General features: G+C 39.0%; 1 protein-coding gene across 3 annotated transcripts in view; it reads left to right on the forward strand.

Moving 5' to 3' along the window:
- Nucleotides 1-26,918, forward strand: part of PPARGC1A (PPARG coactivator 1 alpha) — a 368,032-nt gene extending 341,114 nt beyond the window's left edge. For all 3 annotated transcript variants that reach the window (XM_085059239.1, XM_085059240.1, XM_085059241.1), the window contains 8 exons: nucleotides 406-451; nucleotides 560-633; nucleotides 8,343-9,255; nucleotides 9,816-9,920; nucleotides 10,327-10,447; nucleotides 19,590-19,711; nucleotides 20,066-20,217; nucleotides 23,089-26,918. In XM_085059239.1, coding sequence (XP_084915365.1) covers nucleotides 406-451; nucleotides 560-633; nucleotides 8,343-9,255; nucleotides 9,816-9,920; nucleotides 10,327-10,447; nucleotides 19,590-19,711; nucleotides 20,066-20,217; nucleotides 23,089-23,192 — 1,637 coding nt within the window. In that variant the 3' untranslated portion in view covers nucleotides 23,193-26,918. The remainder of the gene's footprint in view (nucleotides 1-405; nucleotides 452-559; nucleotides 634-8,342; nucleotides 9,256-9,815; nucleotides 9,921-10,326; nucleotides 10,448-19,589; nucleotides 19,712-20,065; nucleotides 20,218-23,088) is intronic.
- The last annotated feature ends 405 nt before the right edge of the window (nucleotides 26,919-27,323 follow it).

Raw genomic sequence — 27,323 nt, forward strand, 5'->3', positions numbered from 1 at the left:
TAACTGAATATTCATAACGTTCTGTTACTTTGTAGTTATTCTGCTGCTCCTGTTTCCAAATAAAACGTGAACTGTAGTGTAAATTAACACAAAGAGAAATAACATTTTCACAGTGTATCCTGTAGAGTTCATTGATTTTTAACACGTACCACTCTTCGTCTGAAAGGTTCTTGTCATTTGGGTGATGTAGATAATTGTTGAAATTTAGGTGCCCTTTTGGTACTAGTAATAAGGAATCAGGATGAATCTCTTTATTTATCTGAGATATACTGAAATGGGAATTGATGTATCAAAGCTCAGCCCTAACTGGCTACCATAGAATTCCAGTGCCAAAATAAAAATAAATGTTTACAGTATATGTTACAGTGTTTAAATATTGCATAATTGTTTTCTTTTCTCCTTTAGCCAAACCAACAAGTTTATCACTTCCATTGACACCCGAGTCACCAAAGTAAGTATTAAAAAGTGCAAACATTTATAAAAGGGAGGGGGGTTCAGTAGATTTTGGCTACAGCAACTCCATTTCAGCTTGTTTTTATAAATGTGCCCTGTCTTCCAGTGATCCCAAGGGTTCCCCATTTGAGAACAAGACTATTGAACAAACCTTAAGTGTGGAACTCTCTGGAACTGCAGGTGAGAAATGCAGAGTGTTGGCCCTTCCTTTAAGCATGGCTTGTGTGTGTGTTTATTCTCTGTAATATACCACAGATATGCTGAGGACTCATGGAAGTCTCCGGTAGATTCACTTCAGTTCAGTTTAGCATTACTTTTTATCCAGTCACCTGAGAAGAAACATGTTTGAAATTACAGCTCCAAACCTACGCAGGAGAGCATAATTTCTGAGAAAATATGAATGAAACCATTTATCTGTTATACTTCTCCATTTCCCCACGGATTGGTGTACTGCTAAACACCATCTTTCAAAGACAAACCCCACAGCACAGTGTAATAGATATTACAGATGTAAAAGTTATGTCATTCAGTCTGTCTCCAGGCCAGTCTAGTGCTGTACATGACTGCATGTTTCAGTGCTTTGTCAATTCTAGATTAATATGTCACAAATAACAGCTTTCTCCTCTACCCCTGAACAACTGTTCCGTAGCTTAGAGGTAATTTTTAAAAGTGGTATTCATTTTGTATTCCTGCTTTCTCTTTATTTCTTCCATTAACACACTTCACACAACCTCCCTTTATCGTCCTCCTCCTTTCTGATCCCTGGATTTGTACCTTTTGAAGATTTGGAGGATTTTTTATCATGTAGTGGTTTAGTTCACACATAACCCATTTAATCATTCATTTAATTCGTCTGCTCTTCTTTCTGCTGAAGTCAATTCCTTCAGACTCAGATCTGTTTTATGGCTTTCCTCTGAACTCTGTTTTGCCTCTGTTTTACTGAAGTGTTCAGAGCTGAGCACAAAAGAACACATTGAGCTCCACCTGAGCTATTGCCAAGACCATTCTCTTTCTCAGTTGTGTAATATTGAAAAATAAGAGATGTACTTGGCATGTGTTTCTCTCAGGATAACAGTAGATTGTAAATTATGTGATCTCTAGCATTGAGGGGGAGGGGTGTATTGTCTTGATGTACCGCAAATCAGCTTGGTGCTCCTAAATTCAGTGGCAGCAGGCACAAGCACTGGATTTGGGTAGGTACATTGGGCTTTCACCTTCCTACAACCATCATTTCGCTTTTTTAGAAAGCTTTTCATCAGTTCAGCATTAAAACATGAACACTTCTCCCTGCCACGTCCTGGAAGCCTGCAGTCTTAGTCATTCCTCTCATGGCAAAAGGAGACATTCTTCCTATACGTCTTAATTTTGCAAAACCAACATAAACATGGCAAAATTCACTGTATGCAGGAGGATAATCCTGTTCAGTGCCAGTAGGCCTGAAGCATGGAGAAGCTTCTTCCATCATTACTGGAGTGCAAGTCTGCACAAGGGTGCAAGCACATGGATAAGTCAGTGCTTAGTGCTGCCAACAGAAAGGGGCAGATGAGGTGACTACAGCAGAGTGGTACAAGCAGCCGTTGAAATCACTGAAGGAAGCAGTGTTTTCTCCCAGCCAAAAAGTCAGCAGCCTGCTTTTCCCATCAGCTGACTAGACAGAAATTGGGAGTCAGTCTGACCCCTGGAAAGTCCTCTAGTATTGTGTCCGTAGTGGCAATGGGAATGGTCTTGGTGTTACCAAATTCATTCCGCTCCATCAGCTGTGCACAGAGGAGGAAACAAAACAGCTCTGTAGTTGCTTGGACAATATAACCAGGAGAATTGGTGCATTAAAAAAAGCATCAGAAGCTGTGAAACAGCACAACTGGGCACATATGTAAACAGGAATGCTGTACTATGACTCTATTATTTTTTTTCCCCCTCTGGAAGTAAACTAATGATATTCAGGAAGAATAAGAGTTGGTAGAGTGTGTGGCCAGGGAGCTGGGGCAGTGTTACCAAACAGTATACATAATGATGGCTGTTGGACTTCATGTTGCATTTGCTCTGGTCTTCACAATGCCTGGTGGAGAGGTCTGGGGAGATCACATGGTAGCTGCATGCATATACACATCACATGCCTGCATATGCACATAGTTTTTATTTTTATATCCATGTATGTATGTCAATCTATTAAAAGATGCATGTCTCACTTTTTAAGTAATTTGTATTACAGTACTGTTGTGTCCTGAGTCTGCTTGTGCTGGGAGTAAAGTACATAACAGAAACAGCCTGGAGTACAGCATATGTGTGTAAATCACGGCGGATTCGGGACCCACTTCAGTTTAAAAAACAACCAAAAATAAAATAAGGAAAAAAATAGTAGCAGTAGTGATTAATAATACCTTGAAGTTCTTTAGTGAGACCCTGGCAACTCCAAATTATATCCAGATAACCACATTGCTCATTGTCCTTATATAGGGCAGCTTGCACTGTGCAAGCACTATTTATTATAATTTAAATAGGAGTTACCTTGATCTCACTACCAAATTGAAAAGACCATTAACAGTGCTGCTTGCACTATCGAAGCACAAAGTATTTTAATATAAATAGCAGCTCCCTTGATCTCTCTGTTGAAAACAACATTGCTTCCCTCACTGATGAATTAACTATAGACTAGAAAAATAAATAAATAAAAGCATTTCCCACATAAGCCATCAATCTTCGTCACACAAACATTTTGGATTCATGTATCTAAAGTCAAACTGAAACCATTCTCTTGCCAATGCTATATCTTGCTTCACAACTGATTTGTTAGTAGTCACGAACCTAACTTTTCCTCCCTAAATCTGTCAAAACACTGATTTGTTGAATTACAAGAAACAAATATTCTTTGAAGTGTTTTCATGCCACTCATAAGAATTCTTTCAATATGCTTTAAATAAGTGTCCTAAGCCCATTGCTATCTTAAGTCCTATCTCTTGAAGCTGATTATTCTAGTGTAATTCTAAGGAAAACTGGATCAGAACGTCATGATTTGGAGGGAGTCTTAGGTGATGATAATGTAGTGAGTGAAATTCCTTTGTTGGGTGAGTCTCATTCTGAGTAAGAGGCTTGGAAGAGGTTCATCTCCTTTTGTTTCCACAGCCAGTTTCATTGCCAGTGCCTTGCTAAGAGGCCATGGGCTTGAACCTCTCTTCCAGAAACGTGTCTTCCAGAAACGTGGGATGGTTCTGTGTCACCTCCTTCCTCTTTGTTACCAGTCAGATAGGAGGGCTAAAGGGCTGTGCAAGCACAGGGACTAGGAGGATGACTCACCTTCTGGAGGTGGCAGTGTTTCTCTTGGCAGTCACGGGCTCTTCAGTGATTGTGTTAGACTTTTGATTGTCTTAGACAAACTTCTGAATGCCAGATGTTATATAGCATGGCTTCTAATTGATGTCTCTCTCTGTTCTGTGGGTCTTCTTAAACATTCACCCCCAAATACTCAAAGCCACCATTTTAGTACATGAAGTTGTTTTACATGCTTAAGGCTCAATCGGTAACTAGAAGACTATTTCCACCCTCTTGGTGAAAAATCTCTCATTTGACACAAATCTCTGTAATTTATTGTAGTGTAAAACTTCTCATTAGTCTTGGGGGCAAAATTTGATTTCTCTGAAAGGATGGCAGAAAAAGCTGCATGTACACAATCAGCTTGAATAGCAATTTGGAATTTGTGATCATCCTTGGGCATACTGATACCCTGCTATTTGCCCACCTCTAGATTTGTGTTACCTCTTATTTTTCAGAACAAATACTTAAAAATATGTTATCTGAGAATTTCTTTGGCCTCAGAGTGATTTCTGATAAAATGAGATGTGAGATGTAGAGAGTTGTCCCGAGGGAGTAAAACCTAGTGAATCATTTGATGTTTTCAGGCATCTGTGTTTATTCTCTCCAGCACTAACAACAGGATTAAACTGAATACTCAACAAGCATGTAGTTCTTTATTATATGATGAATATTTAATTGTATTATATTTTTCTAGCTTCTTCACTCTCACACCATACAAATGCTCTTCTTCTACTGAATTGAGCTGTTAGCTTGTGGTCAGTGTTTAAAGTGGCCTTAAATAATGTGGCCTTGACAATCCATTTTCAAACTTAAAAGGTATGAAAGAACTCATTTTCAATGCCTCTCAAAAGCCCAGTGCACATGTAGAAAGGTTCCTGGGCTGCATTCCCCAGAAGACACTAATTATCAGCCCCCTCAAAGCACAGCAAACATCATCAAACATTTGAATGCTAAGTTACTGTAGAGATTTAGAAGTATCTGTGTCTATGTAAAACAGCATTGCAAATCAGTCCTAAGAAGTCCAGATGTCACTTTTAATGCAAAGGCACTCTTCTAAGTTCTGCTTATCAACCTAGCTGAGCTAAATGAGTGGCACTAAGGGTTCTTTTATAGTGGAGTTTTAGAATGTATCGAAAGTAGTTTCACTCTCCCAGAGATTTTCTGGGAAGTAGTTGCTTGGCCAAGGTGGCAGAGCTGGCACACATGGAAACACCTTTTGTTGCACAGACACAAGGAGGATGGTGCTGCTTTGGCAGCAGTGCTGGCAATTTGATGTATGCTGTTTTCTAGTACAAGATCACCAAGTGAGCTTGGAGTATATAGACAGAGGAAGGCAAAGTGCAAACGTACCATTTACCAAAGCTATTCAATTAAGGAAAAGTCCCTACAAAGAAAATGGTTTTATAGCATGTCATGAAAAAATACTTGCCTTTTACTTTAAAAAGAAAAAAGACTGTTTAAGGAGGATGATTGTAGAGTATGTACCACTTCTAACAGATTTGCTGTGCAGAAGTACATAAGTGTGAGTGATGTAGAGGTACTTGTTTATTATAGAGCACATTTCAATGCAGTAATCATAAATATTGCTAAGGTTGTGCTCTGTTGAAATATGACCTACATACTCTTGATTGTTTGTGTTACGTGATTTGTCTGACACCCATTACATTCTGGGTAATGGCAGCCATTTGTTGCTGTGCACAGCAGGCTCTTTTGACAAAAGAAAATAGGCAGCAATAAAAAAGCTATAGTCTGAATTACATTCTGCACAGCGCTGCACTGCTGAGAGTTTGTGCAAGTGTGTTAACAATGCTCTGAACTGCCTCTTGTCAGCCTTCAGCCTGTAATGGCCATCTGTCCTTCCATAAATCTGTCAAAACCTGCTAAGTTCAAGAGAGAGTACAGAATATACCTTGTACTTTCAATGCTTAAATGTACACATTGGGGAGAAATCGGTGCATGTGAAATAATCCAATGGTTATAGAATATTGTAATGCCATTGATGTGGGATCATGGCCCTCGGTGAAGATTACCAGGGATTAGAGTGAAGATGAACAAGTGTGCAGCCAACTGGTTTTCTCAGAATTCACGGTTTGGAGATTGGTCATGGGACACTCTGGAGGGTGGACACTGTAGAGGTGACATGAATTCAAAACTTCACTCCCTCCTCCATCCCCCGGTGTAGGATTGTTCAAAAGTTAATGAACATTTTCCAACTTATCTGTTCCTACTTGCCTGTGCACTTCCTGCTTCTGCTGAAAACCAGGAAAAAAGCCAGAATGCCACGAGGAAGCCCTTTCTTAGGCTGTCCCAGCCCTGTTCTGCCAGCAAGTGAAGTGCCAGTAAATTTAGCTCAGTCTGTACTTTTGTGAGGGTTTTTTTGGTACGGTTTTCTTTCGCCCCTTTTCTGAAGATTGTTGGATTCCTTGTCAGGTTTCTGGAAATTGTTATACTCTGTGTTTTGCTTGCTTCCTGCCAGACCAAGTTCTAAAGAAGTGGAATTTGAAACAATATTTTATTTTGAAAATTGGATTATCTCTGGGGTTTCTTTGACTGAAATTCTTAAATATGCACATTCATGGTGGAGTGGTTGTATTTTTGCTTCATTCTTTCTTTAAAACTACATCCAAAAATCTGGTAACTACACCCAAAATTTCTCAAGGGATGTATAATTTCACAAGTAAAAGTGTCAGTTCTAAACTTTTTTTCTAGAAAGTTGCTTATAGCATTATTTGTTCAATTTGAGCCTGAAGTTTTAACTTGGAAGTTATTACTGCAGATTTTTGAATCTTCATTTTAGCAGAAATTAATTTGTTAGTCATAAATATTTGTCAGTGAGGAGGTGCTTAAAGTATGAAATACATACTGCTGTCTCAAGTGAAGTTTTGGGAAGAAGAAAGAAAAATATTGAGGACTCGCAGGAAATAGTTTAACAGTGATGACTGCACAATTTTTTTTTTAGTATTAAATTCAAATTTGAGGTAATTAGAGTTTTAGGTGTCATAATCTTTGCCTCAGTTTTCCTTGAATTTTGTGGCATTATGCAAAGTCTTCACATAGCCATGGGTAGCTTGTAACCACTTTTTCCAAACATTCAGACAAAATCAAGCATCTCTCTCACATCAAGTACTCATGCCCTGGTACTCCTATCTTCTTATTTTCTGGAAGAAATTCATTGCAGATAATGCAGTGGTACTCCCAGTCTCCATTTATGCTCCTTAGGGAGCACTGTGCAATGATGGATGCTTTTCCTTCTTTACAGCAAAACACTATAAAACATGTTCCATTTGCATTGATCTGCTGAGCTCTGTTGCATGTGTAAAAATAAAAAAACAGAGCCCTGTAGCCATGTTTGAAACACACATTTCTTATAACTCTGTCTGCCCCCTCTTTCCATTCTTGTTAAGGAACTAATGGAAAACTCATTGCTTGGGCTAGAAGTATTCTTGGAAAGCATGAGCCTCTGGATTGCTTAAGGATGGTCTGGATTATCTTGGAGAGCTCCCTAATCTCCATCTAATTTGTTAAATTTTAAGCATGTATTACTAAATTATATTAGTGTCAATTGGACAGGAGCAATTTTTTCAAACATGACATACTAAGTACCTTCCTGAAGAGAAATTATTTCCTGAACAGTGTCTGATGTTTGCTGTTACTCTACACTAATGTCTGGGGTTATCCTTCTGTAAAGTCTGAAGAAATTCTATGATATCTTTAGAAAGTATTGGAAGTTATATTCTACCCTTATAAAAATAGTGGGAAGATGCTGCTTCAGTTCCCAGGCTTTACTGGAACATGCTGTAGTCCTTCCAGCAATTTTGTCTCATCACAGTGATATAATCTATTACAGTTATGTAGATAATCCTGTTAGTTAGCAGTATATTTAGTCATCGAATGTTTCATTTTGACCTGTTGCATTTTGACTCTCACCAAAGTTTAGTTCTAAATACAGTGCTTCATTACAGTTGTTATTGTCCTATTGTTCATTTGGATTTCAGCTGCAGAACCACATTTCAGGCAAAATGTATTGGTTATGCTTAAAGAATGAATTATACATACATTAGCAATAGTTTTCTAAGTTAATGAACTCCGGAGGCAGAGTCATTGCCATTGAGTTGTAGGGTGGCTGTATTTCCTTGCATTTAAGTTCTGCGTCCTTTGGTAGCACTCGTTTATTTCTCTTGGCCTTGCTTTTATCCTGGTTCTTGTCTGCTAGGTTCTTTATGTTTTTGATGGTGCCAGTCTTTTAACGTTTCATTTGTACATCAAAATCTATTCTATATTTAACAAAAACCTCTTTTGGGTTTTATCTCTTGATCTTTTCTATCAAAATCTACAGAGAGAGGGGTGGATTCGTGGAGGAAGGGGAGGGGCAGAAATTATGCTGAAGATTAATGGCAATGCATTAGTATTGTTGCTATTGTTGTTACCAGACCTTTGGTAGTTTTGTTCTCAGTATTAATAATGTTGAAGTGACATAGAATGGGTCTTGCTTTGTACCTATTTTAAGAAGCGTATGAGCCACCTTTATAAACATTGTATGTGCTTAAAAACATTCTGTTCCTCCTTTATCCCTGTAGGCCTAACTCCACCTACGACCCCTCCTCATAAAGCTAACCAAGATAATCCTTTTAGGACTTCACCTAAACCGAAGTCATCATGCAAGACTGTTGTACCACCTTCAAAAAAGCCCCGCTATAGTGAGTCTTCCAGTTCTCAAGGAAATAACCCAATCAAGAAGGGTTCAGAACAGTCTGAGCTGTACGCACAGCTTAACAAGACTACAGTACTGTCCAGTGGACATGAGGAGAGAAAGACAAAACGGCCCAGTTTGCGGCTGTTTGGTGACCATGACTACTGTCAATCTGTGAATTCAAAATCGGAAATACACATTAAAATATCCCAGGAACTTCAGGACTCCAGACAACTAGAATTTAAGGATTCTTCACCTGGGTGGCAGTGTCAGATTTGTTCTTCTTTAGAACAAGACCAGTATTTCAAGAAAGAGACTTTACAGACAAATAAGCAGGGATCCCATGGTAATAACAGAAAACAGCTCCAAGACCAGGAAATTCGGGCTGAACTGAATAAGCATTTTGGTCACCCCAGCCAAGCTGTTTTTGATGAAGAAGCAGATAAGACCAGAGAACTAAGGGACAGTGATTACAGTAATGAACAATTCTCCAAACTACCTATGTTTATAAATTCAGGACTAGCAATGGATGGTCTGTTTGATGACAGTGAAGATGAAAGTGATAAACTATGCTACCCTTGGGATGGGACACAAGCCTATTCATTATTTGATGTATCACCTTCTTGCTCTTCTTTTAACTCTCCGTGCAGAGATTCAGTGTCTCCACCCAAATCCTTATTTTCTCAAAGATCCCAAAGGACACGCTCTAGATCAAGGTCCTTTCCTCAACGCAGGTCTTGTTCCCGTTCTCCATATTCCCGATCGAGATCAAGGTCGCCCTGTAGTAGATCCTCTTCAAGGTACGGTACAGCAAATTCATTTTGATCATTATAGTTAATAAAGAGAACAGCAAAAACATAAAGAAACTTACAGGAAAGAAAAGAAAAAAGCAAGAAATAACTTAATCCAGTGCAATTCCTTCATTTGCTCCTGAGCTGATTAACTCTGAAGGTTACGGGTTTGCTACAGAAACACTTGTTTCCAATATCCTTTAAACTTGCCAGGTTTGCACTTGCTGAGTGGAGGCAGTCAGGTCAGAGGCAGAGCAATTGGTGAGAGATGTACACAACTAACCTTTCCCATTATCTGTGAGCAGCCTGGTGCCAATCTAGCCACAACCTCTATCAGATGAAGTTGACAGTGGCTGGCTGGCTGCTCTGTGTTAGCCTCAATAAGGAACATTACAGAAGGGCCAAGAGAGGGGAAATCACTTGAGGCCCCTTAGTTGACTAGGAGATCGCAGACTGTCACTGGAAAATCCCACTGGTAGCTTAGAAGAAATTGTAAGTTCAGGGAAGAGGTAGAAAATGGTGTCAGTAGACTCAAATGAAATTAGAGGTGAATGTGTTTCTTCCTGCAGATCTTGTTGCTATTATGAGTCCAGCCACTGTAGACACCAAGCGCACAGAAGTTCTCCCTTACGTGGAAGATCGCGGTCCAGATCACCGTACAGTCGCAGACCCAGGTAGTGCCTTTGGCCTGCATTTGGTTTGTTTTGCAGTTGTACCTTAGGAGATAATTGTAGAATCATAGAATCATTAAGGATGGAAAAGACCTCTGAGATCATTGAGTCCAACCTTTGGCTGAGCACCACCATGTCAGCTAAATCACAGCACGTCCACTCATTTGAACACTTCAGGGATGGTGACTCCACCACTTCCCTGGGCAGCCCATTTCAATGCCAAACCCCCTTTCAGTGGAGAAATTCTTCCTGGTGTCCGACCGGAACCTCCTCTGGTGTGGTTTGAGGCCATTTCCTGCTGTTCTGTCTCTAATTGCCTGGGATAGTGAAGCATTTGAGAAACTGTATTTTTAATTTTACATTCACAAATGCGGATGCTTGATTTAATGACTTAAGTTATGTTTCCTAGGTATGACAGCTATGAGGAATATCAGCATGAAAAGCTGAAGAGGGAAGAATACCGCAAAGAGTATGAAAAACGGGAATCTGAAAGGGCCAAGCAAAGGGAGAGACAGCGGCAGAAAGCAATTGTAAGCACTGTGATGATAACTTTTGTTTTGAAATAGATTTCTGTTTCTTTTCATAGATTCTAATGCTAGAATTTACTTTATTTTCTTTTTTTAATATAAAAATCCAAAAATTTTCTTATGTGTATTTCTTAGTATTTCTCATTTTAAGCAAATATATGTTTTCGTAATAATTTCTGGTTTGGTGTCACTCTAGTAATTTTTTCAGGTTCTATAAATTGAAACTCTCTGAGTTTTTCACAGGGAATGGATACAGAGAGCTTACTAGAAAAAGGGATCATCCCAGGCAATACACTAGTAGAAGAGAACTAGTCTATTTCTTACACAGATCTATCAGTGAACCTGCCATTTATACTGCGTATCAGCTACCAGACATGTGCAATATAAGGAGTCAGCTGATACACCAATTGCTGGACTCTCAGAGTGGCTGTAATTGTCTGTAGAGAGGATGCAGACAACAGAACTCAAAACTGGGATCCAAAGACATGACTTGAATTATAATTTTTTTATTGTCTATGATTTGGTTAATTTTTAAGTTATGTTTAGCAAAATAGTCTGAAGACATGATGCAATTTAAAAATGTCACTTAACACTGGCCCTCTCAATACAAACATGTATTGTATAATTATTTTGTTCATCAGTGTTCTTTACGAAACAGCTGAAATACTTGAGGCGAAGGAAATAACCCGTGTGGGGATAACCAACTCTCTGGACTGTTGTAGCAATAGGACAGAAGGAAGAATGGCTGTTAAATGGACAGTTGGCTTTTTTCTCTTTTGAGTTCCCCATCAGCAACTGCATTTTGATGCATTAGACTGGGAGCTGCTGTAAATCTGGACTCCTCTTGTAGCTGCTAAGCCTATTTGGTGGCTCATCTTAACGTTTTGATTTTCTGTGTCCTGCTCTTTCCATTCGGTCGCACCTTCACTGCTGTTCTGACTGTGCTCTGGCTCTTGCATGAACTGGTACAGACCAGGACACTTCATCTTCATTCCCAGGTTTTTCATTAGTGCTGTGTCCAGAGGTCACCAAAATTAATAGGATTTTTTCCCAGTGCCATTAGTGGACTTTGTTGCAAAAGGTGATTTGTCACACACTTGGCAGCATTTCTCCTAATGCACCTACAGAACCGGGAATGTGTAGAGATTGACAGACTGGCATACTCTACAGCAATGAGAAGTTCTGGGAGTGAACAGACAACTTTATGGTCTGATTTTTGTCTCTGCTGCTGTTGTTCTTAGTGAGCTTCAGCAAATCATTTAACTTTTCTCTGTTTCAGGTGCCCTATCTACAAAGTGTGGGCGATGGGTATATTTTGCAAAGTGCAAGATTTAGAGCCATAACATGCTCTGCTGTGCTGCTCTGAAACGCAGTGAAAGCAATGGAATGATTTTGTTTGGCTTCAGACAGGGCCATATTTAAGTCAATTGTTGCAGTTAGTTTTAAAATATCTGGCTTCCATCTGCTTAGAGATGAACACTGCGTTCCAGCAATCATAACTTACACTGGCTGTTCTCTCTTAGACCTAAAACAAATTAGAGATTCAAGTAGACCTCTGTCATGGGTGTATCTTGCTACTTCTCAATTACTGTACCTTACCCATATAAATAAACATGAATCCTGCTGAGGAGGTAGAAAATTTGATTTAGTTTAAAACAAACAAATATTTGGCAAGTAGCTAATCAAGAGAAAAGGAAAAAAAAAAAGAAACTTAAAAAGCTCCAGATATGCTGCATCATACTTCCTGCATTAAAAATTCTAGACAATTCAAAACCAAGGCTGAATTTATTTTCTTTCTAAAGTGAGCATTTTCATTATAATTGTCTTAATTAATGGAATTATTTATTAATAAACATAAATAAATCAAAACTAAAAATAAATATCAATAAACAGAACATGGCAAAAAATCTAAAATCCAGTCATCTGTGTGAATTCCAGAGGAAATGTAGATTAAATCCTATTAACTCCTTTATCCAAAGTCTACCAGCACTTTAAAAATCTGTATTGAATTGTGCTATTTTATACCCTGTGATAATTGTTGAGGATTAGGAGACGGCAGAGAAAGGACATCTCCATTCTCATGAATTCAGTGATAAAATTTGTATTATTTCTAGCCCTCTCTGCTCTTTTTCTTACACCTTTTGGTTTGTGGGTCTCTTTTGTGTTACTCTTTTCATTCTTGAGGGACTCAACTCATTTATCGTTCAGCCACACGAATGTCTTCTCTCTCTTTCCTTGAGCTCTTTCTATCGTCCCATAAATTTAGGTTTCTTTGCTCTCTGTATTGGGGAATTTTTTATTTTCTTTCTAGCCCATTCTCGTGCTGCCAGAACTGATTTATGGCCACATACCTCCAGATACTGTTAGAAGAGTGGCCCAAAGATTGGGCAGTACTAATGCCTCAGTTGTTACCTGGGGCAGGTGACTTTTCTTCATGAGAAGCACTGCACTGAGATCTCAAGAGTTAGTTGAGGAAAGGATGCACAGTAGAAAGGGAACAGAAGTTATAACAGAGCCGAAAATCATCCAGTATTGTGGAAGCAATATCTAAAATTAGTCTCTGTGGGACAACAGGCATGGGAAACGTAGGAAAAAAAATGAGAAAAAATCATATTTTAACATATTTTAATCTGTCAAAACCGTATGTGAAGCAATGCCCTCTGATTGTGCAGGCAGCTTGTATTTTGGCAGATGTGAAGACATATTGACAGAATGCTGAGGAGGCTTGTTTTAGAAGCCTGTGCTCATGCTGTGTGGTGCAGGCATGTTTAAGTGGCTGCCCCTTCAGTCTTGCACACACCACCTTCGCTGGAGAAGATTAAGAGCTAGAAGCCTGGGATAGTATTTTCCTGTATAGAACCCTCAATTCCTATCTAGGCTTACAGCTATATACAGGTGATTTGACTCCAAAAGCTACTGTGATGTTCTTCTCCTCTTCCTTTCCTTCTTTTCACCTCTCCAGTTACTGGAGATTCAAGGTCTTTTTTGGATTGAGGTCTTAATTTTGAACAGGTGTGCTTGAAAAATAAGGGCTGACCCCACAAAGTATTTGGAGAGTAAGAAAAATATTTTTGTCATTCATTCATTCATTCATCCATTTATAGTTTTGATTGTGATTCCTTTCCTTACTGGGAAAATGTTAGCATAGTTTAGTCTGATCTTGATTTATTTTATTGCACTGGGTCCCAATTTCTTTTTTTTAATGGATCCTCACTGGATAAGAATGGTCCACCACCAAGACTTGCTCAACAATGTAATGCTATCCAGATCCTAGCGAGACACGTACTGTGAAACTTGAGGAGCACTTCAGGACAGGACAGTATACTTAGTGCTTTGTAGAAACTGGGATCCAACCCCCACCCCAAGGCAGATCAGTGATTTGCCAGGAGGTCTGAGGACCCTTTTTTCTTCTGATACAGCCCAGGAAATTTCTGAGTTGAGTGGGCTTTTACTCCACCAGTTCATTAGACTGTGTGGCAAATGCTTTTCAAAGCATGGCACCAGAAGTAGCACATTCCAGTTCTGGAGTCACTAGTTGGTGCTTTCTCCTCAATGTGGTGCACCAGAGCTAGGAGGTTAAGCTGTCTGATGAACAGCTTGGTGTTGTGGCTCTCTGCTGCTTTGCCACTCTTGCCATGATACTTTCTTACAGTCACGTCCTTCATGCAGCTCATTTACTGTGTGCACTGGCTACTGCCAGGAGGAATAACAAAACCAGGTTATACTCAAATATAAAATTACAATGAACATTACTACTTTTCATTTTTAAATGCTGACAGCCTCCATGAGACAAGTATCAGGAGTCTCAGTCCCGGAGAGCTTACAGACATAAGAAGATAAATGCGCTGTGAAGCCACTGCAGTGGAAAGAAACACATGGTTTCAAAGAAAATAAATTGCTCTAAAACAGGAAGGCAGGAGAAAGGTGGTTTCATAAATGAGTGCTTGCCTTCTCTAAAATCTAAAACCAGAGTCAGCGTATAATGGAGTGCATTTCCACTTACGAAGGATTCAATGTATGTTTTACATTTAGTTTGGATTTTTTTGTTGTTGCTTGTCTTGATGGCCTAGATTCCAGGTACTCTAATTTTTCTGTATATCCTTCTGAAAATGTATCAAATGGATTACCTAAATTTTGAGGTTTACTGGTTCATCATTATTTTTCCAGCAGTCACCGTGGAGCATGTCTGAACTGTTCAGCCCTCGGTTACTCACACAGCAGCACGTGATAAACTCGTTCTTTCTTTTTTTCCTAGTTTTTGTGATTTTTACTTTTGCCATTCGTACTTACTCACAGGCCATACTAATTTGTCTTTACTTAATCTAAAGAATTTTTTCTCATTATTATTACACCAGAAGCTTAAGCTTTAACGGCTTTTTTCCACCCATAGCATTTCTGTTTTTACAACTCTGTCCAACCAATCCCATTGCATTTTCAAAATGGTATTTAGCCTTCAGCTCTAAGGATAAAAGAGCTTTCTACTGGAAGTCATTTGGCACAGAAAGCAGCACAAGCATGGGGTGCACCCAGCCAGCTACCTGTGCTGGAGCGAGGAGTAGAGCCTTTACCAGCCCATAGCAGAACCCAGCTTTAAAATGCTCCTGGATTTCTTCTCTCAGCTTCGCATAAAGCATTACCTAGCTCTTGGAGAACTAGGTATGCACCACAGATATGCAGACAAAAAGTGGTAGGGAAAATGGGAACAGCAGCACTATGGGCAGGCAAAGCAAACAACTGCTGGGGGAGGAAGCCAAAAACCCAAGTGAAAACTAGTACATCTAAAGGTCTTTGTTTAGTTCTGTATGAAATAAAGACTTAGGAATAAGGAAGCACAAAGAAAATAAAGTTTTGGAGGAATCCTTTGCAAGACAAGAAGATCCTTAGCCTCAGTCAATGTTTTAAAGGATGAGTGGTCCCTTTATTGACCCTTAGATGAGTAAGATATATCCTGGTCGTGTTTTCTCATATTTTGGTATTCCAATGATTTAGTATTTTCATTTGAGGCATAAAATACTGCTTATCAGTCTGAGGTTTTTTCCCACTTCTTCCTATTCAAATGTTTTTACTGCAGTGAAGAAAGAGCAAGTTTATGAAAGAAGACAGACATGTTAGGCCTCAGGGAGTTGACTGGACTATTCTTTTTTTTTTTTTTTTTTTTTCACCTGGCCGAGCAATGAGCCACACTTAAAGCTTATGATGCAAACTAAATCACATGCACTTTTGTGAGGGAAATATGAACAAGTCCCTTCTGGAGTTTCCTGCAGGTTCCCTCTGCCCATATGAAATTGAAAACAAAAGCTTTTCTGTGCTGTTCTCTAGGTTTCCAAGTCATCTATCATATCCTCTAACAAGTGCAGTAAACAGCTTACTTAATATGCACATATAGACTTACACATGTAATTTACTATCAAAAAAAGGTCTTTAACATTTAGAGGTGTGTTGTAATCTTGTTAAGCTTCTATAGCTCTTATTATTAATGGGAATAAAAGGAAGGAGTCTCTGTGAATATTAATACATTCTTCATAGTTGTTTTAAATAAGCCAAAGTTAACCAAGGCAAAGACAATGCTGTATGAATCCTGTGTTCTCTGGTATCTTATTCCATCATGGCACTCTGCTTAAGAAAAAGGCTTGAACCCATCTCCTCATACGTGCACACTGGCAGACATATGGTGCATTTCAGCTTTAAATTTGAATTTCCTTAATTTTGCAGGTTTAACTTACTCCCTTAACGGTACTTTAACAGGCTTTTTTTTTAATTGTTCAGTTTTGGTTTATTACAGTTGTCTTAAAGGGATATTAGAGATATAAAGGTTATTAGAGGGAGAGAAGAAGGAAGAATCGCACAGGCATGCAGACAGGCTTATGGAGGAGCATGCAATAGATATTTCCATCACACTGTAATATAACAATCTCCATGTCAGTGAGTGAAACATTATGTTTTTTTCAGTTGAGATGTATTATCTCAGCTAAAGTATATTAGACAGTCTGCTGTGTTATGTTCTGCTCCATCTGGTCAGTCATTTAGGTTCAATAGCAAGTATCAATGGAATTGTTTCTTATCAAGTGTTTCAGTGCGGTTAAATCCTTGATTTGGTAAAACAGTCTGAAAAAGTAATTACTGTGCATATGCAGATTTTCCTGGTTTTGAAGTTTATGACACTCAACCACAGTGAAAGTAAGCAGAATTAGAATGGGGAAAATTGAAGAAATGCAGATTTCTGTTGATTGCACTCTACAGTCCCTGGCTCACAAAAGCCCTACCCAAATTCCTCTGTCATGAAGGTCAGGGCTCTGGACTGGGCCACAGCAGAGGCAGAGATAAAAAGCAGCAGCTGTCTGGAAAGTACCCTCGTGCCCTAAATGTATGGCAACCCATGAGCACAAGTCCTTCTTTTAGCCATGCTAGCTTCTCCAAACTGCACTGCTGTGGCAGAGGATAAGGGCAGCTTTTGGACCCTGCATTTTGGGACATTTAAAAATGTGTAACATTTAAAAATGGAAGTGTCTATCCCAGCATTGTTACAGAGGACTACCAAGGCACTCACCTTGGTTCCTTACATAATCAAAAGAGGCAGTAGTTTCAAGTATCTAAATTAGATCCTTACCTGATCCCACTGATTAAGGAGAGCTTATACATACTTTGGTAGAGCAACTAAGGACTCCACTGGGCTGACCAAGGAGCTGTAAGAGACACAGGTAATTCTTGTGCCATTCCTTAGTGGGTAGGGCTTTTGGACAGGAATGTTTGATTCCTGTATCTCTGTTTTCTGTAGCTCTGAAATTTCATTTCTCAGGAGCGTAGATTAACTGGATCTGAGCCCCTGAGATTTGTGAGGCCAGGAAAAGAGTCAGCAGAAACAGTTTACTGAATGTGCTAGTAAGAAGGAGTTTCTGTTGGGAGACAGATATTTTAGTGTTGTCTTCCTGCTGCAGGAATTGTTTATTTATTTTGCATTAAATAGTTCCTGGGAGCAAAGTGCTCTCCTGAGAACAGGCAGCCAAGGTTTTCAGCACCCCTAACTAAGAGTTCTGATGGTCTCTTTATTGCAAATGAATACTCAAACAAGTAAAGAAGCAACATCAATTAAATTTCTGGATTTGCATGTGTTTTGGTCTGATCTCAATTGTATTGTCCATGGTCCAAGAATGACTAGTGTTTATGCCTCTGTGGGGACACATGGAAAAGATACATTTCGTGCTATATCTGAATTGTAACACTATAAACTACCTGTCTCTTCAGGCTAGAATGTTTCTGAGCAGGAATGCAAGTCTATATTTAGGTCCCTAGTGCCTTTTGCATTGCACAGTTGAGGTGCCATTAGCCTTTAGGCACCTCCAGGTTACGATAGTCATGAATTCTCAGCAGTCAGTGTAGCTCCTTCGGCATTCGGCACCTAAATTCTGCACAAGTCTCAGGTGCCAAAGCTGATGGTTTAAACTGACATTGCTCCACTGACAGACAGATTTACACCAGCTGAGAATGTGGTGGTGGTTGGATTTATGGGACTGCTGTGTGGGTGTGTAAAGGATGAGCAGTGGGGCCAGTAGTGCCAGGCCAGAGGCAATCGGAGACAGGAAGGCTGAGTGCCCAAGCCATGTATAGCTGGGGCTTCTTTGCCCTGATTATCTTAAGGTCAGTGTTTTAAAGATCTTTTTCCTTTTTCTTTTCTTGCATCTCACTGAGTGGCTGTACCCTCAGAAAAGTGTTTATCCTAAAATTCATGAAGTGACTCTTACAGGGTTTCCTAATCCTTCCCTCATTCTGCTAAACATTTCCACTAAGGAAAGAAGAATATGATCATGACTTGATTGTTATAAAAGTATCTGATGCTTTGTTCCAGGTGTTGAGAGAACATGCAGAAGACACCCTAGCCTAGGGACTTCAGTCAGGTGGTTTTTATTCTGAATAAACCAAAAGGCAATGGTAACTGCAGGATATATTTTACTGTCCTGTCATTCTCCCAGAAATATTTATTTTAATATAAGTCATCTTTTGGACCCAGTCCTGGTTTCAGCTGAAATAGAGTTAATTTTCTTTTTAAAAGCTGGTACAGGACTGTGTTTTGGATTTAGTGTGAGCATAATGTTGATAAGACATTGACGTTTCAATTGTTGCTAAGTAGTGCTTACTCTAAATGAAGGACTTTCCCATTTCCCATAGTCTGCCAGGGAGCAGGTGCACAAGATACTTGGAGGGAGGATGGCCAGGGCAGCTGACCTGACCTGGCCAAAGGGATATTCCATACCATGTGGCATCATGCCCAGTATATAAACCAGAGGGAGTTGGCTGGGAGAGGCAGATCACTGCTCGGGGATGGGCTGGGTATCAGTCAGCGGGTGCTGAGCAATTGTAGTGTGTAGCACTTGTTTCTCTTGGGTTTTATTCCTCTCTTTCCTCTTTTAATTGCAATTATTATAATTATAATAGTAATTTTTATTATTATATCTTACTTTGTTTCAATTATTAAGCTGATCTTAACACAGGCATTTTACCATTTTCTGATTTTCTTCCCCATCCCACCGGGTAGCAGGGAATGAGTTAAGGTCTGCTTGGTATTTAGTTGTTGCCTGGGGTTAAAGTATGACAACCTCAAACAGTTTTCCCTCTATTTTAAGGTATGGATTATGGTGGAACAGGATTGCAGGATGAATCAGCGATTGAGTCATATTAGCTTATAATGTTATGCATGTAATATATTTTGTTGTGTCTGTGGTACTCTTATGCAATTTTTGTGTTACTTTATGCTACGTTGCAACTAAGATGAGTTTTGCACAGTGTTGTATACATGGCAAGAGAAAGGGAGATCCTAGTTTGGAAGAGTTTGTAGTCGTGGAAGCGAATTGGTAAGAAGGCATAGGATACAAACAGGATACAAGTAGGATACAAACAGTAGCAGCAATCAGTGAACCCTTCCAGGAGCACACCACCTGACAATGTAGTGTCATTTAAATACCTTAGATGCTTTCCAGGAGAGAACTATTTCACTTACTTGCAAAATGTAGTAGGTCTTCCACAAGAGACTGTTTCTATAATTATGCATCCTCTGCACATCTGTGTGTGTATTTGCATGCATGTATGTATAGGTTCATCTCTATTACACATTTGTTAAAAATATGCCTTCCTGGTTGCTCTTTATCAACAGGAAGAACGTCGTGTGATTTATCTGGGTAAAATCAGACCTGACACAACCCGAACAGAACTGAGGGACCGGTTTGAAGTTTTTGGTGAAATTGAGGAGTGCACAGTAAATTTGCGGGATGATGGGTAGGAACTTTTCAGATTACTTCTTTTTTGAGAGCTGCCATATGTAAAAAATTACGGCAGTAGGATTACTGGTATGGGAGTTACCAGTATAAGTCCTGTGACAGATGACATGCTGAGTTCAAAACCTTAGTTATTTTCTTTCATCTTTATTTATTAATCTTACTAGTTGAGATTTCCTGTCCCAGAAATAAGTATTTAGCTGCATGACAGGACAATCATGCTGATAAATGGATGCAGTACTTCTGGCATTTCCACTGCTGGGTCTCCGGCAAGTTCTTGCTTTCAGGAAGGGGTTACACTAATGTGTGTTAACTCTTTTCAGCTTGTGTTCACAACTGTATTTTTCAATGGCAGAGACAGCTATGGTTTCATCACCTACCGCTATACTTGTGACGCCTTCGCTGCTCTTGAAAATGGATACACTTTACGCAGGTCAAATGAACCTGATTTTGAGCTGTACTTCTGTGGACGCAAGCAGTTTTGCAAGTCTAACTATGCAGACCTAGGTAGGTATTTCGCTTCATGTGAATTAAAGTACCTAGCTGGAATCTTGCAACTCATGAGAATTTAGGGTTTGCTTCTTTTATGTTTACTGCTGATATAATTTAAATAATTGGAGGGGTGTTGAAGCAAGTGGTTTTCACTTGCTGTAAGAAGTTTAAAAGTCTACTAATCTGAGCTGGCTTCTTTCAAATGTTCCAAACTCTGGAAATTCTTTTAAAGCCCATTTCCATCATTATCAAAAATAAGTGCCCAATATTCAATAATATATTTCTAAGTTGAAAGGATCTCACCACAGAAACCTCCCACATGCTTTACTATTTATTGTTGTAAGTGTTTGATTCCAATACTTCATTTATGTATATAAGCAGTAAACAAAGGACAAAGTAGATGCCTCAGCTCAAAAACTTCATTATGGTTCTTACTTTGCCATGAGTTCTGTTGTAGATGGGCAGAATTTGCCAGGGGAACTCCTTAAATGCAATTCATAGTTACTCCAGTTTGAAAGCCAGCAGGGCTTGTGGCCATCTGACCCTTAGTGTGGCAAAAGCCACTGATCTCAACTGGTGATTCTAAAATTGCGCATAAGCATCTGTGTGTGAAAGTGTCTCCTTGCAGGGACTTCCAGTCACGATTTAAGAGGCTCCAGCCTGTGGAGAGCTTACCAAATCTTGTGTTGTTTGCAGTTCCACTGATGTGGGGCTTTATGCACACCAGCATCCAGCCCCCAGCATGCTGTGATAACTCCAGTCCCAAGTGTGCATGCTGGCGGTGATGACACATCTGGGTCTGTCTGAGTCCTGCCTGGGCAAAAATGTATGGTTCTGTCCTATGCTCCAAGTCAGGGTGTGATGCTTCCCCTTGCAAGGACTTTTGGACATGTTCAAAGTCTTACAGCAGGAATACTGATGTTAAGTATATGCATAAAGAGACCATGCAGACTACCAAAACAGCCTCTGTAATATTACAATATGTTATAAACTCACCTCTTATTTAATTACCTTTTAAAATATAAAGTATTCATTAAATGTTAAACCTTTCCTAATACCTCTATAAATAGACTAAAGGCATGGGAAATACTCTTTTCGGAATAAAACAGCAAGGCACATTTTGCTATTGAATCTATATTAATCAGATATTGTGGATTTTTTTATGAATAAATGACCACAGTCATTAAAATCTCTCATAACCCTGTAACACAGTGCTAATGAAATCTTGTATGTGCTGCCCTCGGCTTTGTACAATGCAAGAAATGAATACAGATATATTTTTTCTAACCAATTGATGTCTTTTCAAAATAAATTATAAAGATGATACACATTGTTCACAATGAATATGCTATAATTCACTTCAGTGGCTAAACAGATAATGTAAAGCTAAGAAAAGGCAATTGACTGCTGAAGAGATATAGGGTTGATGTTGAAAATATAAAAGGTAGCAAGGCATTTGTCGAAATGTAGGCTGATAAAAACAGTAAAACCAGATTGAAGTCTTGCCTTTTTTTGACTTATCTTCAGCAGTGGAAGCCAAGGTCATCTCTGTATCTCAGAAAATCTGGGGTTTAAAATAAGTTGTCTGAAGGGAACCCTCTTGAACATTATTCATCACTGGGAGTATTCCCTGTCAGCTCTCTCCATAGTGAGTGGGATTCCCAGAGTATCTGTGAGCAGACTATTTTCACTTTGTCCTGCTGACAGCTTGAGCTTCTGTACTTCAGACTGCATTCCCTGTATTTTGCAGAGTATCTGATAGAGCAACATAAGGAAATGGCAGGATGAACTTTAAAATTCATGAGCTGGTACCAGGACAGAGAGAATTAATCAGCTTTGGGTTGACTACAGAGGAAAGAAAACACTTGAAAATAGTAGTCAGAAGTTTAACACCTCTCCTTTGTGAGAAGATATTGTCTTAACAGAACTTGTAATGAACATTTAATGCACAGTGTGTCTTATACTGGTAGATGGGGAGTTCTGATTAATTCAACACAAGAAATGGCAAGAAAAGGGCACTCTCATAGAGGAGCTGTGACACAGGAGCTGGGGAGAGTCAGTGTTGAGCAGGGTTGACTCCAAGAGGAAATTCAGTGCTTGCAGCCATGTCATTAATTGCCGTACTAGAGCTGTGTGGCCACAAATGTACAATCTCTGCTCTGTGCTGAGAACAGACTGACGTCCATGTCTGGCAAAGCTGGAGCAGCTACCCCAGGCCACAGGAGCTGGGCTGCTGTTGCTGCTGTGATTATCACGTGTGGTACAGAAAGCTGAGGAACCCACCTGAGACTGCTCATACAGCCATACAGAGGCCCTGCCCAGAATTGATCATGCTATAAAAAAACAAAGCCATAAAGATGAGTTGAAGTAAAAACAGAGATTCTGGGAGGTGTAGTGACTTCCACAAGACTCCAGGCAGGGCAGACAGAAGAAGCTGTCTCCTCTGTGCACTGCTCACAGGCTGCCCTGGCTTTCTTCAGAACTTTTCTCAGGAGAATTAAGTCTTGGATATTGCATGTTGTGGAAAAGCAGTTGCAAGACAAAGGTGGCGTTTTGGTTAAGGCATCTGTCAAGATTATCTGGACTACCTTGAGACTTATACACGAGTGTGTCGGTGCTCAAGTCCTTGAGGAAACTGTTTTGAGTTAATGTGCTCTAGATGTATATGCAATTAATGGTTCTTCCCCACTGCTGAGGACTTACTGCTTTTGTTAAGTCCCTCTTCTTACCAGGGAAGAGGCATGTGATGATAATTTCTATGCTTTTGTAGTCCCGTAAAGTTGTGTTTGTAAGTGGATTGTTTCTTCAGAGCCTTGTTTGTACCAGTGTACAGAGAAAATAAGTTGTTTCTGCCTCTTACCTAAGCTTGCATCCTTTGGGTTTCAGATTCAAACTCAGATGATTTTGATCCTGCTTCCACTAAAAGCAAGTATGACTCCATGGATTTTGATAGTTTACTTAAAGAGGCACAGCGGAGCCTGCGTAGGTAACAAGCATGTCATCCGAGGAAAACAAAGGGATGGCGAATACCTCACGGACATCACGTCCTTCAATAATGGACAGCTAAAAAGTCGTACTTAGGAATTTCTCCTACTTTACACTCTGTTCAAAACCATGGTTTACATGAACACAGCTGCTCGAGGAGTGGAGGGGCAGGATGCTGTCCAGTAAGCACACGCTGTCCATGGGTGTCAGCTTGGCTTTGGCGGGTGAGCGGTGGCAGGGGAGCCGGGCGTTCCTTGCGAGTTCAATGCAAATCACGAGACATGGCAGCAGTTCCACAGAGATACACGTACAACGATGAACTGCAAAACCTGTACATACTGCATTTTAACAAAAAAAGAACAAAAACAAACAGAAAAAAACAAACCCCAGTGTGAGAACTATGGCTGCTGATGTCTGGGGATCAGACACTGCATTTTTTTTTTTTTTTTGTAAAGAAGCGTCTTCTCACAACACAGTGATAATATGACAATCCAGAAGAAACCACAGGTCCCAGAAGCTTACAATCTGTCTTAGCTTTGTTTTAAGATTGTTCTTTTTTTGGTTGGTTTGTTTTTTGGGTTTTTTTGTGGGGATTTTTTTTGCAGAAAAGAAAATTAAAAAGCTCAAGCTTCCCTAACATTTTGAAGTTTCATCTTTTAGTTCTGACACCCATGTAAATGTCTACAACATTGATCTTCCACAGCAAAATTTTCAAAGCCTTGTTAATGGTCAAATGTGCAGCTTGTTCAGCGATTTATTCTAATGAGCGGATGTGGTGTTACATTATTAATGAGAGTTGGATATAACTATCTGGGTGTGTGCACAGATAGTTTATTTGCTACATTCTCTAAAGTAGTTGAGTATTTACAAATGTTAAATGGAGTATTTTTATTTATGTACATACTGTATGACGATGTTCTTTTTTGTTACAGCTATGCACTGTAAATGCAGCCTTCTTTTCAAAAACTGCTGAATTTTTCTTAATCAAGAATACTCAAATGTAATTATATGAGGTGAAACAATTATTGTACACTAACATATGTAGAAAGCTGAACTTACGCTTATATATATTTGATTGTAAAAAAAGAGAAAAGTGTGTGGGTGAGGGTGTGAGTGTGCATATGTGTGCGCGTGTGTCTGAGTGCAAAAATGCATTACACACATTCATCCCTTCTTTGGTGAGCTTATATAAGAATTTTGTCAAGAATTATCCTAGCCCAAAAGATATTAACCACCTTCTGCAGTATTTTTCCACATTTTTCTCATTGCTTGATTTTCTTTTGCAGTTTTATACACTGAATTTGTTAGGGGAATGAAATTTTCTCATCTAAATTTTTCTAGAAAATACCATAATTTTATGTAAAGTCTCTCAAATGGGTAATCATTAAGAAATGTTTTTATTTTCTGTATCAACGGTAGTTTTGGAACTAGAGGTCAAAAATCTTTTTAAAATGCTATTTTGTTTTAATTTTTGTGATTTTAATTTGATAAAAATATGCTGAGGTACTAAGTACAGTATGATTTTTACAGTAATTCTGTGTCTAAACACTGTTCTTGATGCCAGTAGTCTTTTCATTGGCAGAGTTTAATGATGGTATTTATCTATATTTTTTACAGTTATGCATCCTGTATAAATACCAATCCTTCATTCCTTTGTTTACTAAAGAGACATATTTATCAGTTATAATTATCCTATTTATTATAAATTATGAGATGACTAAAAGAATAAAAAGGCCAGTGGAAATTTTATACCTAGGATGCATGATGGTTGTCAGTTTGGAGTAAGCAAGTGCTTTGTTTGGAAATTCCGCTTTTGCAGAAGCAGTGGGTTGGTTTTGTTTTTTTCCTTTTCTTCCCTATGCACTAGCATGGCCTCAGATGTGCCCATGACATTGTTGCTGATGACATTGCTTCTGTTAAATTAAATAGAAACTTCAGGAAAGAAAAAACCACAAGAGTATAAACTAGTGCTATTCTGAGCATCAGAATTTAACCTGAACTCGGAGTCTCTAGACTGAATCAGCAAAGTTCGGAATTTGCTTGTGAATGTATAGATTTGTTATTCTATTACTCTTTGGCATTCATGACTCCTCTTAAAAGTATGGCACACCTAACTATTTAATCTACTTCCCCACTCCAAATCTTAGAAAAGTGATTCTATCCCCATACCAGTGCAGTTGATTTTGATGGCTGCATTCATTTTATCACCAGCATATTGTGTTCTGAGAGATTCCACTGTCTGTCCTGTCGGATGCTTGCTTGATTTTTTGGCTTCTTATTTCTCAGTAGATAGATAGCAATAAAACAAAAAAAAAAGGAAAGAACTTTTCTGGAGGTTCTGTGTTACAAATGTAACATTCTTTACTCTGCATAATTCTTGTTGTTGCTCTGTAGGTTAAAAATGCAGGTATTTTAACTTTGTGTGAATGCCAAACTAAAAGTTTACAATTTTCCTTTCTGGATTTTGAGTATCTTCTGTTGTAAAGAAAAAATATCAAAAGCAATAAATTATTTTTAAGAAATCAATATTTAGTATATCATATTATGTGTTCAAGGACCAGATGCATTACCTATTTTGCCTTTACATTTCTGTGATTGAATTTTAAAATGTTCTCTTTTGCCCCAGATTGCTGACATTAATAAATTGGTGTGGGGCTTGTGTGGGGGCATTATTTATTTTTCACCAAGCAGGCATAATGATGTGAGTCAATTTTTTTTTTCACTGGCCTGGCAAACATTCTCATCTTGAAGATGGCTTTCCTCTGTGGATTTACAAATTACACATTAAATTAATAGAGCTGGGATTGCTGAATAAAGCTATTTGGAACCTTCATAGACACTGTAGTAGGAAACCCATCAACATATAAACTCGATGTTTACTTTTATTTTTTTCTTCCCCAAGAACATTTCAAATGAACACATGTACCACCTTGTCACTGGAGGCAAATTGCAGCATAGCTCTGTGTGTCTTTTATATGAAGATTGTCCTGTTGCTTTCATGCTGTGGTAAGTACCACATCTGCAATACAGGTAACAGAACTGGTACTTAGGAACTACGGTCTTTCCTAGAGCTGTAACTGAGTAATTCCTACAGAATGGAAAATGATCTAAATACTAACCCAAACAGAGGGAGCTTAAAGTTGAAGAAGAAGATCTGTGCTAAACTACTCTGAAAAGCAGTTTGGCTGCCATTACCAAGAGCAGCACTGAGAGGAAAGTTTGTGCCTCTGGGCTAATAATACTTGGGTCAGTTGAAAAAAAAAAAAAAAGAATGCAAAACAACCACACCTCCTTCTCATCCCTTTAGATGTAAGCCTACAGTAGGTAATGATTATGTGTCCTTTTTAATGGCTGTAATGAGAGCTTCAGTCACTGTAGTATAAGATCTGATCTATAAATGACCTAGAATAGCCATGTAATATAATGTGATGATTCGAAATTTGTACCTATGTGACAGACATTTTCAATAATGTGAACCACTGACCTGATGGAGCTACTGTAAAATTTGTACAGTAGGTGAACATGTAAAGCTGTTGGTTGGACTATGCTGAACAGGGAAAATGAGATACCAGTTAAGCCCAAGTTGGGCTATTTTCCACCTGCCGGTTCTACATGTACTTTTGTGGTTTAATTCATTGTATGAAAATTCCTGTGATTTTTTTCTTTTTTTTAATGTGCAGTACACATCAGCCTCACTGAGAAAATAAAGGGAAACGAATGTTTCAAATCCATTTCTGTTTCTCATTTTTATCACAAATGACAGGATTTTTCCCCCACAACTGGTCATGTACTGGGTTTTCTATTACTCTCTCTAGTGGTTGTAATTTATTTCAGATTATAGGCCAGAGCACGCCTGCATTACTGCACTTTGGGCGGCAAACAGCATCACCAATTTTAATACATTTAATGGTAGAAAGGTGCAATGTGCCTTTCTGCCATGAGTACCCAAGTCTGTTGAAGAGCCGTGCCATAAACCATGTAGGAAAACTTTCAGAAGATCCATGGTGGTGTTTAAGAGTGGCTGGTTTGAGTTAGAAGGTGGTGGGGAATGTAAGGACTCTTCTATCTGGCCACCCTTGGATCCTGGTGCAAGGAGTGGGGACTGAGAAGTGCAAAATGGTTGGTGTCTTCCATCC

This window comes from Lichenostomus cassidix, chromosome 4 (genome assembly GCF_008360975.1).
Source record: "Lichenostomus cassidix isolate B80296 chromosome 4, HeHo_3.0, whole genome shotgun sequence".
Lineage (NCBI taxonomy): Eukaryota > Metazoa > Chordata > Aves > Passeriformes > Meliphagidae > Lichenostomus > Lichenostomus cassidix.